The 13,906-nt window shown below is 66.9% G+C and overlaps 3 protein-coding genes across 6 annotated transcripts in view; 2 read left to right on the top strand and 1 right to left on the bottom strand.

Moving 5' to 3' along the window:
- BRF1 (BRF1 RNA polymerase III transcription initiation factor subunit) overlaps positions 1 to 13,906 on the top strand; it is a 46,561-nt gene that overhangs the window by 17,087 nt on the left and 15,568 nt on the right. For 3 of the 4 annotated variants that reach the window (XM_046010416.1, XM_046010415.1, XM_046010418.1), the window contains exons 4-6: positions 6,023 to 6,054; positions 8,414 to 8,486; positions 13,506 to 13,655. In XM_046010416.1, coding sequence (XP_045866372.1) covers positions 6,023 to 6,054; positions 8,414 to 8,486; positions 13,506 to 13,655 — 255 coding nt within the window. Of the gene's footprint in view, positions 1 to 6,022; positions 6,055 to 8,413; positions 8,487 to 12,282; positions 12,855 to 13,505; positions 13,656 to 13,906 lie in introns of those variants that run through there. The other variant, XM_046010419.1, reaches the window with a different exon arrangement.
- Positions 8 to 3,780, top strand: LOC123944941. The gene is made up of 2 exons (XM_046010421.1): positions 8 to 1,965; positions 2,048 to 3,780. Exons 1-2 carry the CDS (start codon positions 1,291 to 1,293, stop codon positions 2,477 to 2,479), a joined length of 1,107 nt encoding a protein of 368 aa, XP_045866377.1. The 5' UTR covers positions 8 to 1,290; the 3' UTR covers positions 2,480 to 3,780.
- BTBD6 (BTB domain containing 6) lies at positions 9,830 to 12,050 on the bottom strand. The gene is made up of 4 exons (XM_046010420.1): positions 11,596 to 12,050; positions 11,403 to 11,493; positions 11,153 to 11,271; positions 9,830 to 11,020 (listed from the first exon to the last, which is right to left on the bottom strand). Exons 1-4 carry the CDS (start codon positions 11,958 to 11,960, stop codon positions 9,988 to 9,990), a joined length of 1,608 nt encoding a protein of 535 aa, XP_045866376.1. The 5' UTR covers positions 11,961 to 12,050; the 3' UTR covers positions 9,830 to 9,987.

Raw genomic sequence — 13,906 nt, 5'->3', positions numbered from 1 at the left:
TATCCTTTGCCTCGGCCTCCTCGTGTGGGACGGCTGTGCGCGGGTCCCCCCGACGCTGGGCTCCGCCGCTGCCGTGACCCGCTGTCTGTGTTCCCTTCTGGCCCTGGGGACGGGCTGTCGCGATGGATGCCGTGGCCTCTCACCAGCTGGGAGCTGGGCAGCCGGGCACGCGGCCCCCGTGGCCACTGGGGAGGGCAGGACGCGCTCTGCCTGAGGCTGTCCTGCCGTCCTCCTGCCCCCTACCGTCCGCCGGCCCTTCTTGGAGAGGACGGGTCTGGTCCACCTTTGTGGTTGGGCTGTCGGCCCTCTTGCACGGGTCTGGCAGGCCGTCCCGTGCGCCCCCCTGGGAGAGCCTTTGGGGCTTTCTTGCCCCTCGCCCGGGCTGCTCTCCATCTGCACCTGCTCTGTTTTCTGCCGTCCTTTGGGTTCCGTTCACCTCTGTGACACGGGAACCCTGCTCCTGGCCCCATGTCCTTGTTCTGCATCACACGGCTCCAGTGGTTTCCTGCAGGTGGTCTCCCTTCCGCCTGTGCTCTCGGGGCTGGGCCGGTGGACCGCAGGCTGCACTGGTCTCCAGGATGTGGACAGCGGTGCCCACAGTCCTTTGTCGAGCAGCTGGGCACCCTGACGCTTGGCCCTGCGTCCGTGGTGACGGTGCCGTTCCCCGGAGGCTCTCCAAGCTGTGGACACAGAATCCCCGCCACGGCCTCTCAAGCTGCTCTTGTTTCCTCCCTTGGCATCACTCTGGCTCACAGTGCAGCCCACCAGCTGCCTTCTCGTGTGTACTTTCTCCCACTTCCCTTTTGCTGTGGAAGGGTCTGTCTCCCACCACGTCTTCATCCCTGCTCCCGCGCTTGCATCTGGAGGAGCTCTGTGTCCTCTGAACGCTGCCTCTTGGTGGCGTCCTGTTCTGGGGGCTCGATGTCCATGCTGCTCTGGGGCCACAGCCACCCTCTGGGTGCCTCTCACGGCGTCTGCCCCCTCACAGGCTGTCCTCACTGGCCGTGGCTCCCGTAGGTCCGTGTGGGCCACTGGAAGGGTCCTGGTGGCAGGGTGTGTGGCTAGACGTGTTGGCTGCCCTTCCGGTTGGCCAGTCCTCCATACGAGGATCTTTCATTAAAATGTTTGGAAAGCTAGGATTCGAGCACGAAGTTCCTGACGCAGGTGAATGCTGAAGCAGGCGTGGCCTTCGGGTTCCTGTCACCGCAGTCCACCAGACGCTGCTGCCGCCCGGATGCACCTGCCTTGCCTCTGTTGTGCTGTTTCCCCCAAAACCCGTGTGTGGTGCCGATGTCCCTGAGCGGGTGCACGGAGCTCGAGGGTGGGCTGGCGCTGCCCGAGTTCCCAGGAGTGGCGTGGAGCTGGGCACGGTGTGCAGGCCAGGCTCTGGGATCTGGCTGGAGCGTGGGGGCTCAGAGCGGATGCTCCGTGGGAGAAGTTGGTGTAGACAAGCCGCCCAGCTCGCTGGCCACGGAGGAGCGGTGCTGTGCCTTGTGCGCTGCCGCGGGAGCAAGAGGGCATGGTCCCTGTGGGGGCTCTTTCTTACTACGCAGAGTTCCCCCTCGGCCTGCTAAGAAGTGTCCTCAGACACACTGGGCCACGGCGCCCACAGCAACCCTGTCTCTGTCACCCGAAGGAGCGGCTGGACAGGAGCCGGGCCCAGAAGGGTCTTGCTGTCTAGCCCGCTGTCCCTGGTCAGAGGCATCAGGGGACAGCCACACAGCCCTGTTGTTGCCAGGCGGGCCCACGTGCACCCGCGGGAGGGTTCTCGCTGCCACAGCCGCCACGGGAGCCTGTGGCGTTCACGGGTGCGCCGAGCTGCCCGGAGGCCTGAGCCTGGAAGCTGCGTGTGCAGGGAGGCCGCCGTCCCCTGTGACCGGTCACCACCCCCGGGGGCCTGCGTGGGAGGGACAGATGCGCCCGGCACACCGCTGCCTGCAGCCCTCCTGCTCCAGGCTGGCACAGGTCGGGGCTGGCCCGTGTCACCGGGCCCCAGGCTGGCACAGGTCGGGGCTGGCCCGTGTCACCGGGCCCCAGGCTGGCACAGGTCGGGGCTGGCCCGTGTCACCGGGCCCCAGGAAGGTGCAGATTCAAAGACCACGCACTGATGTGTCGGCCAACTGGGGCTGCTGGCCAGCGTGTCCGTCATGCCCTGACCGGTGTGCGTGGCTGTGTCTGGGGTCGAGCTCTGGGCCAGGTGTCTGTGAGGCGAGTAGCCTCCCTGCCAGCTGTGGCCATCACGGTGGGCCGAACGCCAGCTGAGGGCCACCTTCACGTCCGGTCTTTACGGCTCACGTGTGCTCTTGTTTTCCTGCCCTGGTCGTGGAAACGCTCTTGTGGGGTCCCTTCCAGAAGCTTTCAGTTTTACAGGTCCCTTTGGAATTTGGGGTTTCCGAGGGGTGGACTTTGCTGCCGTCCCAGGTGCCCCCTCCTCGGGTGTCTGCTGTCCTTGGCTCTGTTCTCCTCGGGACGCTTTTGAACCCAGTTGTCGATTCCTCGGAGAAACCCGGCGGGATGTTTGGATTGGGTTTATGGACCTGTTTGTGGAGGATTGAAAGTGACATTGCTGTGAGTCACGCTGAGTCCTCCCGTCAGTGACGACCGCGGCTTCCTCCGGGTGCCCCCTGCTCGCGGCGACGCTGTGGTGCTGCTGACGCGGGGCCTCTGACGGCCGGGTCGGCTCAGTTCCCCAGCGAGCGCACGCATGAGCGCAGACGGCCTCTCGGTGGCGCACACAAGCGCGGTCCGGTTTCCCATGTTGATGTCACGTCCAGTGGACGAGAGTTTGTTGTCAGTCCTGCCCTCTGTCGGGGTCTTCCGTTTGCTTGGCGATTGTGCGCAGCCCGCTGTCGTGCATCCCTTCCCGCCTGCGCGCCCGTCACCGCTCTCCGTGCCCGACCGCACGCCCATGCGGCTGCGTGCTGTGTGCCGGGGACGGCGCTGTCCACGCCCGGTGTGCAAGGCCACGGGCAGCAGCAGGCACCCTTCATCGGCCAGAGCACGTGTCCTCTGTCCTGCTGCCGAGGGCTCTTGTCAGGACGGGCGTGAGTCTCGGCGTCTTGGCGGCCGTGCGGGTCCGTTGCTTCTGCTGCTGCGGTGAACCGCACTGACCTTCAGATGCTGAAGCAGCCGTGGCCGTGCTGCGGCCCCTCTGCAGGTGCTGCCGGTGTCGCGGGGGCCTGTGTGGCCACCCGTGCTCCTGTCTCATCCTTGTCAAGGCGACGTGGCACCCGCGGGCTCGGAGGCCGTTGGCACGGTTTCTCCTTAGACCGCTGGGCCTGCAGCTCTGTCCTTGTGCGAGGGTCACGACTGCGGACTCTCCTTCGGCCGCACGGACGGCAGCTCGCGGGCCTTGGGCCTGTTGTGTCTGCTCTGCACAGCCTCATCTTGTCCACGTGGCGGCAGACCCTGCGTGTTGACAGTCCTCGTCCCTGCTGCCACGGCGGACACCGCCAGCTTTAGGACTTTCTTTTCCGGGCGATGGCTTTATGGAGATGAAGCGCACATGCCGCACAGTGGACCCGGTAGAGCCCACGGCACCGGGGGCCCTCGCCGTGTCGCCTGGGAAACAGCCACAGCCCGTGGTTCGTCCTTCTCCGCGGTCCATCCGTCTCCGCGGGTCCGTCCGTCTCCACGGTCCATCCGTCTCCGCGGGTCCATCTCCGCGGGTCCATCCGTTTACGCGGTCCCTCTGTCTCCACGGTCCATCCGTCTCCGCGGGTCCATCCGTTTCCGCGGTCCCTCTGTCTCCACGGTCCATCCGTCTCCGCGGGTCCGTCCGTCTCCGCGGTCCATCCATCTCCGCGGTCCCTCTGTCTCCACGGTCCATCCATCTCCGCAGGTCCGTCCGTCTCCACGGTCCCTCTGTCTCCATGGTCCATCTGTCTCCGCGGGTCTGTCCGTCTCCGTGGTCCGTCCGTCTCCGTGGGTCCATCCGTCTCCACAGCCCATCCGTCTCCGCGGGCCCATCCGTCTCCGCGGGTCCGTCCGTCTCCGCGATCTGTCCGTCTCCGTGGGTCTGTCCGTCTCCGTGGTCCGTCCGTCTCCGCGATGTGTCCGTCTCCGCGGGTCCGTCCGTCTCCGCGGGCCCATCCGTCTCCGCGGTCCATCCGTCTCTGCGATGTGTCCGTCTCCACGGGTCTGTCCGTCTCCGCGATGTGTCCGTCTCTGCGGTCCGTCCGTCTCCGCGGGCCCGTCTGTCTCCGCGATCTGTCCGTCTCCACGGGTCTGTCCGTCTCCGCGATGTGTCCGTCTCCGCGGTCCATCTGTCTCCACGGTCCATACGTCTCCGCGGCTCCATACATCTCCATGGGTCCGTCCGTATCTGCAGGTCCGTCCGTCTCTGCGGTCTGTCCGTCTCCGTAGGTCCATCCATCTCTATGGTCTGTCTCTGTGGGTCTGTCCTTCTCCGTGAGTCTGTCCATCGCTGCACTCCGGTTGTGTCCACAGGTCCGTCCAGCTCCACAGTCTGTGGAGCTGCAGGGAGCTGCAGGCTTGCCTTTTGACTGTTTGTGTGAGGCTCGTGTGTGGACGCAGCCTGCATGTCCGAGGGTACGTCCCTGGGTATGGAGTCGCTGGTCAGAGGCAGGTGTGTGGTCAGTGTGACCGGAAGCTGTGGCCTCCGTTCCATGGGGCCCAGCCAGCAGGTGCATGGGTTAGGGTGGCCCCTGCCCCTGGCAGCGTTGGGAGCTGTGGGGGGCGTTTTGTCTGCGTTTCCAGGGTAGCTCACGAAGGGGAGTTGTTCTCACGTGCTCGTGAGCTCTGTGCTTCTCCTCCAAGTGTCTGTTCGAGACTTTCAGCTGTTACTTGGACTTTATTTTGTGATAATCGCCAGAACAGACTTCGTGTTTTAGAGCAGGTCCAGGTTAGAGGCAAGTCCGGCGCGGCCTCCCCCACATCCCCGGACCCCACGCACTCCGCGTCCCGGCCCACGGGGCGCCTGCCTGTCCTGTCCCACCCGTGCCCGTGACATCATGGGGAGGCCTCGCTGCCCCGAGGGTCCCCTGTACTCCTCTCTCCATCCCTGGGCCCCACCCCGCCCTGACCCCCCGTAGCCCCGACACGTCGACCGTCCCTGGAGCTCTGCCTCCTGGCTTGCTGCGTTTTGCACATGTGTCCGACACCGTGGGTTCCCGCCCGCTCCTGTGGGACGACTCCCGAGACTCCCCAGCTGGCTCTTCTCTCTGCACGTGGTCCCAGCACCCTCCCAAGGCCAGTCTGTACTGGCGCCCTGTCATGTGGTGGTGACCCTGCCGCCCGAGGGCGTGCCTTCAGAGACAGCGAGAAGCAAGCCTGCCCCTCAGTCCAGGCCCTGGGAGGTGGTGGTGGGTGTCCGGGACCTCGTGGGGCTGTGGCATCGGGGGCCTCTTGCTTCCTCTGTGCGTGGGCCTGGGGTCTCCCTCCCGGCACGTGGTCTGGCTCTGCTCTCTCTCCGTTACCGTCTCAAAGCCGCGGCAGACCCGTGAGCGCTGGGACATTGCAGCGCACTTGACCGGGTGCCTTCCTCGGCAGCTGGTGTCCTGTGTTGTGTGTGTGTCCATCTGGGTTCCGGGTCACGGAGGACATGATCTGGTTAGTGTTGAATCGTCTGCTGAAGAGTGAGGACGGGTCCCATGCCAGAGTCCCCACAGCTGTCCCCTCAAACCCCAGCACCGCGGCGGTGCCGCCAGGCGCCAGAGGTGACGAGCTACGTGTCTGTCCCCCGGGAGCCACGTGTCGTGGCCCCATGCCGCGCCTGGCAGGCTCTCAGTAGCCACCCGAGGGATGGAGTGAGTGTCCTGGGCTCCTGGGCTGTGTCCACGGGGGCAGGGGTGCTCTGCAGAGGGCGACTTCACTGGCCCCGGGGTGTGGTTCCCAGGCTCTGGTCCACCTGCCGCCGGCCCCTCACCCGTCCAGGGAGACCAGCACCGAGCTTGGATTCGCAACGAGGTGCTGTGGCTGGGGGCTGGGTCTGCGCCCCGGGAAGCGGTTGGTCCTGGAGCCCGGGGGCTCGGGTGCAGATGTTCCTTGACTCCCACCACAGACATGCTCCTCGACCTCAGCGACCTGCTCCAGGTATCCCGGTTTCCCTCCTGAGCCCCTTTCCCACGGGGGGCTGGGGCTATGCCCCGTAGCCTGGAGACCGGTCCTCAGAAGAGAGGACACGCCGGGGTGGGGGGCAGGAAACACGGGGTCACCGTGCTGTCCTGGGGGCCAGGTGGCCTCGGCCTCAGAAGCAGTGGAAAGACCCAGGAGAGCTTGGTCTGAGGGAAGGAAGATACTTTAAAAGAAAAACGAAGCACTCAAACGCATGTTTCTTCAGCAGTATAGAAGCCCACATTGTAGTCTATTTAGGGACCCTGTGTGGGTACCAGGAAAGCATTTTCCGTTGCTTCCCTTGTCTCCGAACTACTGAAGGTGACAGAAGGACCTAGCATGGGGCCACCCATGTGGACGGGACACTCACAGGGGTGCGGTCATCGAGGTTCTGCCTGCATCCTGTCCCTGGGGACAGCGCTGGGGCAGGCGGGGGGCTCACTCCACAGAGGGCTCGGAAAGAGCAGGGGGGCACGGAAAACAGACGTGACCCCGTGTGAGGGTGTGTGTGGGACCCACAGAGATCCCATGCCTTTGAGGAAGGCTTGGTCAGGTGGGGGTGCCCCACATGCCACGGGGCCCCCGCGCTGACAGAGCTTGCCTTCTGCGTGAGCAGAGGCTGCCCGGGTGTGTGTATAAACGGCATCTCTGGGGAGTCCTGCCGATGCGGTCTGTGACCTGTTGGGACGGGGGAGCCCCGCACTCCTCGCGCCGTGTCCTTGCCTGGGCTTCCCAGCGAGGACGGAGGGAGGCTGGTGCGGGGCTCCCAAGGGCTGACACAGGCTCAGAGTTCAGTTCCCACTGAGCACCCCCTGGGAGGAACTGGGGGGGTCCTGACACCCCATGAACTTGTGGCTGGCACAGGGGCATTCGGCTGTCTTCGTGCAGAGCCCATCTGCCTGGTGGACGGGAGCGGGAAGACTGGCCAGCCACAGCCAGCCGTGACTGGCCGCCTCCTTGGAGACGAGCCATAAACCCAGGGAGGGGTCCTCAGTGTCCGTGTCACTGTTTCTAACGCCTGCCGATGACCGTCAGCGTGCCCGGCGGCGACCCCGTGTGTTGTCCAAGCACGGGCCAACATTTGACCGTGCAGAGAGCCCTTCTCTGTCGCAGGCAGGTCTCCGTCTGCCTGGGCCAGGGTCAGGGATGTGGGAGATGTGCGGGGGCGGCGGGTCGGGGTGGTTCTGCTGCAGCGGGAAGGGGCCGGTGAGTACCACCCTGGTCCCAATGGGCACGGGGCTAGGAGGGTGCAGGAGCTCGGGGTGCTGCGAGGAGACGCTTCCACGCGCACACACCGACACGCTCACTGTGCGGGCACCATGGTGGGCAGGCCGGGGCAGACTCCTTTCAGAAGTCGGGCTCCGGGAGCCACCAGCCCTGCAAAGGGAGGAGGAGGCCTAGGTGTGAAGTGCAGCGGCCCGCCCCGCCCCTCCATCTCCTCCGGAGGAACCTGTCTGTGCTGCCTGGGAGCCCCCGACGGGCGCCTCTGACTCTTCTTCCTGGTCTTTTCTGGTGGCTTCCTGGGCACGAGGCTAAGGGGTCCTCATTCAGGAACTCACAGGCCAGGCTGGATGGGGCAGAGGAACTCTATGGAGACCAGTGGCAGGGGGCCAGGGCCAGGACACTGAGGCCTGCAAGTCCCAGGGACAGGGGCCAGGCCTCTCTCCAGCTTGGGCGGAAGGGGCTGAGCCCAGGCTTTTCCCAACTGTGCCCCTCATCCACACGGAACAGCTTCTCCCATGCCTGCCATCAGACACGGCTCAGAAGCCGCTTAACCCACAGGCCCCCCGCCAGGCCTTCACGCGGCCTGGGACTGCATGAAACCCCAGGCTGGCCGTGGTGGTGGTCTGCACTCCAGAATCCTAGACCCCGTGTCCGCCTGCCAGGAACCTGGCCGGGCAGTGGACTCCACAGCAGCTTTGGACTTGACGGCAGCAGTTGGGGGCAGGGGCAGCCCTTGAGACCTGCAGAGACCTACGGCCAGGACGGAGGGGTCCACAGGGACACGGACAAGGATCCCAACAAGGGGCTGAGGCCACGGCCCGCAGGGAGCACGCAGGGGTGCATACCGATGTGAATTATAGAGTGAACTGGGGGCGTGCACACCGCTTTCAGCGGTTTCTCTTAGCAGATGAGGTCATTGCTGAGACCGTGGCAGGGTCTGAAAACGTCATCTGGCACCGGGCAGCGGGGTGGGCGTGGCGACTGGGGCGGGCAGGAGCACCAGGAGCTCTGGTGTGGGATCTGCCGGACTGAACGGTGAGACGCATGGGTAAGGAACTGAGCAAACGTTTCCCAAACCCCGATGCCCTCCTCAGTTGTGGCCTCTTCCTCACAGGTGAACGTGTACGTGTTGGGGAAGACCTTCCTCCTCCTGGCAAGAGAGCTGTGCATCAACGCGCCAGCAATAGGTACGGCGGGGCTGGCGGGGGGCCGCAGCGGGCCGGAGCTCGGGGTGGGAGGGTCCTGTGCAGGGACGGGGGCTTCTGCAGGCAGTAAGGGAGGTCTGAGAGGGAGCCGAGAGCCCGACAGTTTGGTGTTCTCTGGCTTGAATGCAGCGTGCCCATGGTCAGTCCCTGGCAGGTGTAGAGGCAGCCACGGAGGGAAACAGGCCCCATCTGTCCACTGTCTGGGGAGCACAGCCAGGGGCAGATGTCCCGGGGCAGGCAGGACCCCAATGGGCGGAGCGGGGGCGTCCCTAGCCTGTTCTGCTTTCCCCGGGGCTTTCCCGAGAGGAGTGTGTTCAGTTGCCAGTGGGAGCCTGCTCGGTGTCACCCATCATCCTCTACATGTGTGCTTCAAGGATCAGAGTGCAGCTGGGTGAGGGGTGGGCGGGGGGTGCGGGATGTTCCCCTGGGGCTGGGAAGCTGGGGTCTGGCGGCGTGGGTCAGGAGAGGGGTGCGGCTACAGAGCTAGGCCAGGCTAGACCCCCTTCCAAGAGGCCACGTCCCTATGCCGAGTGATACAGTCCCTCCCTCTGGGGGTCAAGCTGAGGTTTTTCAGAAACAGAGCAACTGTCCACAGAGTGCGTGCAGCCTGAGAGGACAGAGTCCAAGGGCCCCGAGAGCCTGTCTTACCCCAAAGCCTGCCTGCATGGGGCCATCCGGGGCCTGCAGCCCTGGGCCGGCAGAGAGCCCCACCACGCCCCTCCACCCTCAGACCTAGGAGTCCTCCAGTAGGGCTTTGTCTGAGGCTGGGAGGCCTCAGGAACGGGATGCAGGCAGACACCCGGCTTCTTCTAGAGCATTCCAAGCCAGCCCCACAGTGGAAGCTGACGGACAGACACACACAGGGACAGGCGACCCCCAGGAGGCAGTTTGTTTCGAAGCAGGAAGCATGGCTTAGCTGTGGAGGCCGCTCTGTGTGCTGGAAGGGACACGCCGTTCGTAGGCGTGCGGCAAAGTGTGTCTCCGCTTCCTGGTCCCTTGCGCACTTCCTTCTTGGTGGCTCTTGTTTTGTGGAAACCCCGTTATGAAAATGCAGCTCAATGTGGGCTGTTTGCGGTGACTTTTCCCAATTTTGGTTTGAAGGGAAGGTGTTAGGTTAAGCGTGGGACAGCCGCGAACTCACAGGGGCGGGAGGGATGGCAGAGCCCACAAAGCAGGTGCTGTGGGCCCTGGGGGAGGGGCCAGTACGAAGCCTGCCTTGTGCCCCCGGGGCCACCCAGCAGCCAGAACTCAGAACCCCGGGCCCTCGCCGGGCGGAGAGCCTCTGGCTCCCGCTCTAGGCCGCCGCTGACTACGGACAAGAGAGATAGAAAGAGGCGAAGCCTTTAATGATGTCAGTAAGGCAACTGGCAGGGGGCAACGGGGTCACACCGTCCCCTGCATGTCCCTTCCCGGCGGGGCCGGCCGCACAGAGAGGCATCCTCCTGCTGCCCAGCGTAGCACGGCCGCGCCGCCCCTTAGCCCCTCAGGCGTAGAAGATGAGCTCGGGGATCTGCCCACCCTGCACCCCGGTCCCGTTGGTGCTGTCCGAGGAGCACTGGAACTGGAAGGTCACCTTCCCGCACTGTACTTCCGTCATGCCTTCCTGCCCAAAGTAGCTGAGCTCGCTGCCGTCCAGGACGGCGCTGGCCGTGTAGAAGGTGTCCTGCTCCACCTGCACGGGGTGCTCGAACCACACCGGGAAGGTGCTGCTGGAGCCGTCCGACACAAACCTGGTCCGCTTCTGCGCCAGCACCAGCCCCAGCCGCTTGAGTTCGATCTTGACGCTGTACTCGGCTTTCCCGGCGCTGGAGCCGTATAGGCCCAGCCCGGCGACGAACACCCTCCTGTCCGCGGCGAACTGGATGCTGTCGCAGCGCCCGCGGTAGCGCCACTGATTGCTGCGGTAGGCGGACGACTGGAAGCGGTGGCAGCGCTGCGGGGCCAGGCCCTTCCTCTTGGTCAGGGGGAAGCTGAGCGGGGGCTTGTTGGCCGCCGTGTACCACAGGAAGATGCTGTGCGTCTCCTCCAGGGTCAGGACATCCGACTGGGCCGCGCCGTTGGCAAACTCCTCCAGGCTCATGGTGGGGATCCGGACCAGGTAGAGGGCGGGCCCCAAAACGTGCCTCTTGTTGCGCGCGGTGACCGGCAAGCCCTGTCTCTTGCACTCTGCTTCTGCCCAGTTGAGCACGGCCTCGAAGACCACTGCCTCCTTGGCGTTGAGGGCCTCCCGCGTCACGATGATTTCCAGGGTCTGCCAGTCGATCTCACAGAAGCCTTCAGACCGCAGAGCCATCTCGGCCTGCGCGTCGATGACCTCCCAGCAGCGCTGGGTCAGCTCCGGCTCCTCGAACAGCCGGCTCTGTGACAGCAGGACGCAGGCGTTTTTGGCTTCCAGACTCGTCTCCAGGAAGTTGACACAGGCTTTCGCTAGAGCGGGGACGATGTACTTCTTGGCAGCGTAGAGAGTGGCCAGCACCGTGTCAGCTTCCAGGTCAATCTCGTCGCTGTACATGTACCTGTGCGGGGGCGGGGGCTGCGTCACGGGCTGCTCCGCAGCGGCCGCTGGGGCCTGGCCGGAGCAGCAGGAGCACCGGCTGGCCAAGGGCGCCAACAGCCGCCCCTCCCTGCGCCCCAGGCGGCGCGCTTACTTGAGCAAGATGAGGAAGGCCGCGGGCTCCACGTCCGGGATGTGGATTTCCGACTTGACTTCGGCCAAGTCGCCGTAGAACATGGCATAGAAGACGGAGCTGCCCACGGCCAGGACATACTGCGGAGGAGACGGGAGCTGCCCTGAGCCGCGCCCCGCCCCGCCCCCGCGGAGCCCTGGAGGCCGCGAGCCCCGCTTCCCCGGGCCGGGAAGGGCAGAACGCCAACCCGCCGGGCCGGGCGAGCACTCACCTTGTGGGCGGGCACCCTGCGGGCCGCTCCCGGGGGCCCCACGACGAAGTGCACGTCGGCCATGAGCTCGTTGTTGAACATGAGTGCGTTCCTGCAAAGGGCAGACGCGCGGGGCGGGGGCTCAGGCCGGGGCGGGGGCCGCGCGGGGCGCGGGGGGTCAGGCCGGGGCGGGGGCGCGGGGCGCGCGGCTCACCGTTCGCGCAGGGTCGGGTGCACCGACTGCCAGCTGGGGCTCTCCAAGTTGTTGTTGTCGGGGGCGGGCGGCGCGGGCGCGGGCGGCGGCGGGGCGGGCGGCGGGGCGCAGGGCGGGCCCTTCCTGCCCGCGGCCGCGGCGGCGGCGTTGCTGTTGGCGATGTCCGTGGCGGTGGCGGCCGCGGCGCCGGCGGCCGGGTACAGCTCCGCGGCCATCTTCGCGGGCAGGGCGGCCTCCGCGCGCGCCGGCGGGGGACCGAGCGCCCGAGCGCCGCGCCGGGGCCGGGGGGGCGGCTCCGCGAGCACCAGGAGCGCCGTGAGGCACTGCGCCACCCGGCCGTGCAGGCAGGCCAGGGGCAGCAGCATGGGGCCGCCCCGCTCGCCCGCCCGCCCGCCGGCGCGCAGCCCGCAGCCCGCAGCCCGCAGCCCGGCCGCAGGGGGCGCCGTCCCGGCCGCCCTCGCCCTGCCGCCCGGCGCCTGCGCGTCACGCCGCGTCACGCCTCTCCGTCGCCCCTACCCCGCCCCGCGGACGACGTGCGCGCTCGCGGCCCGCGCCGCCCCGCCCCTTCCCACGCGCGGAGACGTGCGCGCCCCCCCACCCGGGCTGTCGCCGCCTTCGCTGGCTGCGTGCGGACGCGCGTGCGTCTCGGTGCGGGGCGCTCGGGAGGCGGGGGTGCGCGCGCCTGGTCGTGCCGCTCGTGTGCGCGCGCCGGCGTGGCCTCCGGGACTGCCCTCGTCCCCCGGGGGCCCTGTCGCCTGGCCGATCGCTCCCGGGGGGCTGCTGGGTGCCCCGGCCGGACCGACCCTGTGCCTCCGTGGGCTCGCCGCGCTGCGCCTACAGTGCGGTCTCGCGAGTTGCACCCCAGGCGGGGCAGAGGGCGAAGGAGCCCGACGGGGGGGTCGTGACCTGAGCCCAAGTCAGACCGTTAGCGGAGGGGGCGCCCTCCCGGGCACCCTGGCCCTTGCTGGTCCGCTGAACCTTTGAGTTTGCAGCTTCCCGGACAGTCCGTCGTTGAAGGCCGCTGTTCGGAGGCGCCGCCCGGCTCTCCTCTCTGTGGCGGGCCTGCGCTCCGGGCGCTTGAGGCAGAGCGTCCTGGGAGGGCTCCGTGTCCCCGGTGTCTCCAGGCTCTCCTGGCCGCCGCCTGGCTGCGGGCACTGCCGACTCCAGCCCACATGGGGCTTCCAGGGGCCGGAGCTCAGTCCCGTGGCCCCTCGTGGTCGCGGGGAGGCTGGGAGAACTGATCGGACCGCGGAAGGAAGGTGCTTGATGTTGGTGGACAGCAGGGTCCTGCCGGTCACCATCTGCCCCACATGCCTGCTTTCTGGCTGGCCTGCGGCCCCCTCAGGGAACTCCCTCTTCAGGCCTCAGCGAGGACTTCCCCACGATCCCGTCCGGGGCACGCCTGGCCCTGATGTTCCATTGACCCGCATGATTCGGTCAACTGAGGGGGGCAGACTGTGCGTGTGTGTGCGCGGGTCCCTCCCGAGCTTTCCCCTGCACGGAGAAGTACGGTCACTTGAAGAGCTGCCCACGCACCTGCGGCCGGCAGGGAGAAGCCGGGGCTTGTGTTTCAGCCAGTGAGTGGGGAGCAGGCAGGCTCTATCCCAGTCGCCATCCGTCAGGCGCCAGACACAGCAGCGAGGTGTTGTGTGTGCCCATGAGCACATGAGTGCCCGCGCAGGCTTAGCGCCCGACCCCTGTGGCCGCTGTGGGAGGGATGGGGGCCACCAGCCCCCACCGAGGGTCGGGGAAGCCCTGCAGTTGGAGGAGCAGGAGGGTCACCCCAAGGACGAGTATCCTGCTGTGTGGAGTTTGTGCGCCGCCCAGAGCTGGAACACGCACGTTCCACGGGGTCTGGGGGGAGGGGGGACGCAGCCTGCGTGGCCCTGAGGCACCTGTGTCTGCGGCAGATCCGTGCCTGTACATCCCGCGCTTCGCTCACCTGCTGGAGTTTGGGGAGAAGAATCACGAGGTGTCCATGACAGCCCTGAGGCTCCTGCAGCGGATGAAGAGGGACTGGATGCATACCGGCCGGCGGCCCTCGGGCCTCTGTGGGGCAGGTAGGACGGCCCGGGGTCAGGAGGCCCAGGCCCCCTTGGGTCTCTGCGGGGGGGTAGGATGACCTGGGGTCAGGAGGGCCAGGCTCCCTCGTGTCTCCATGGGGCAGGTCGGACGGCCTGGGGTCAGGAGGCCCGGGGTCAGGAGGACCAGGTCCTTTTGGGTCTCTGTGGGGTGGGTAGGACGGCCTGGAGTCAGCAGGACAGGTCCCCTCGGATCTCCGTGGGGTGGGTAGGATAGCCCAGGGTCAGGA

This window comes from Meles meles, chromosome 6, assembly GCF_922984935.1.
Source record: "Meles meles chromosome 6, mMelMel3.1 paternal haplotype, whole genome shotgun sequence".
In the NCBI taxonomy this organism is placed as follows: domain Eukaryota; kingdom Metazoa; phylum Chordata; class Mammalia; order Carnivora; family Mustelidae; genus Meles; species Meles meles.
Note: the sequence above shows the minus strand (reverse complement) of the source record. Positions and strands in the feature narration are given on the sequence as shown.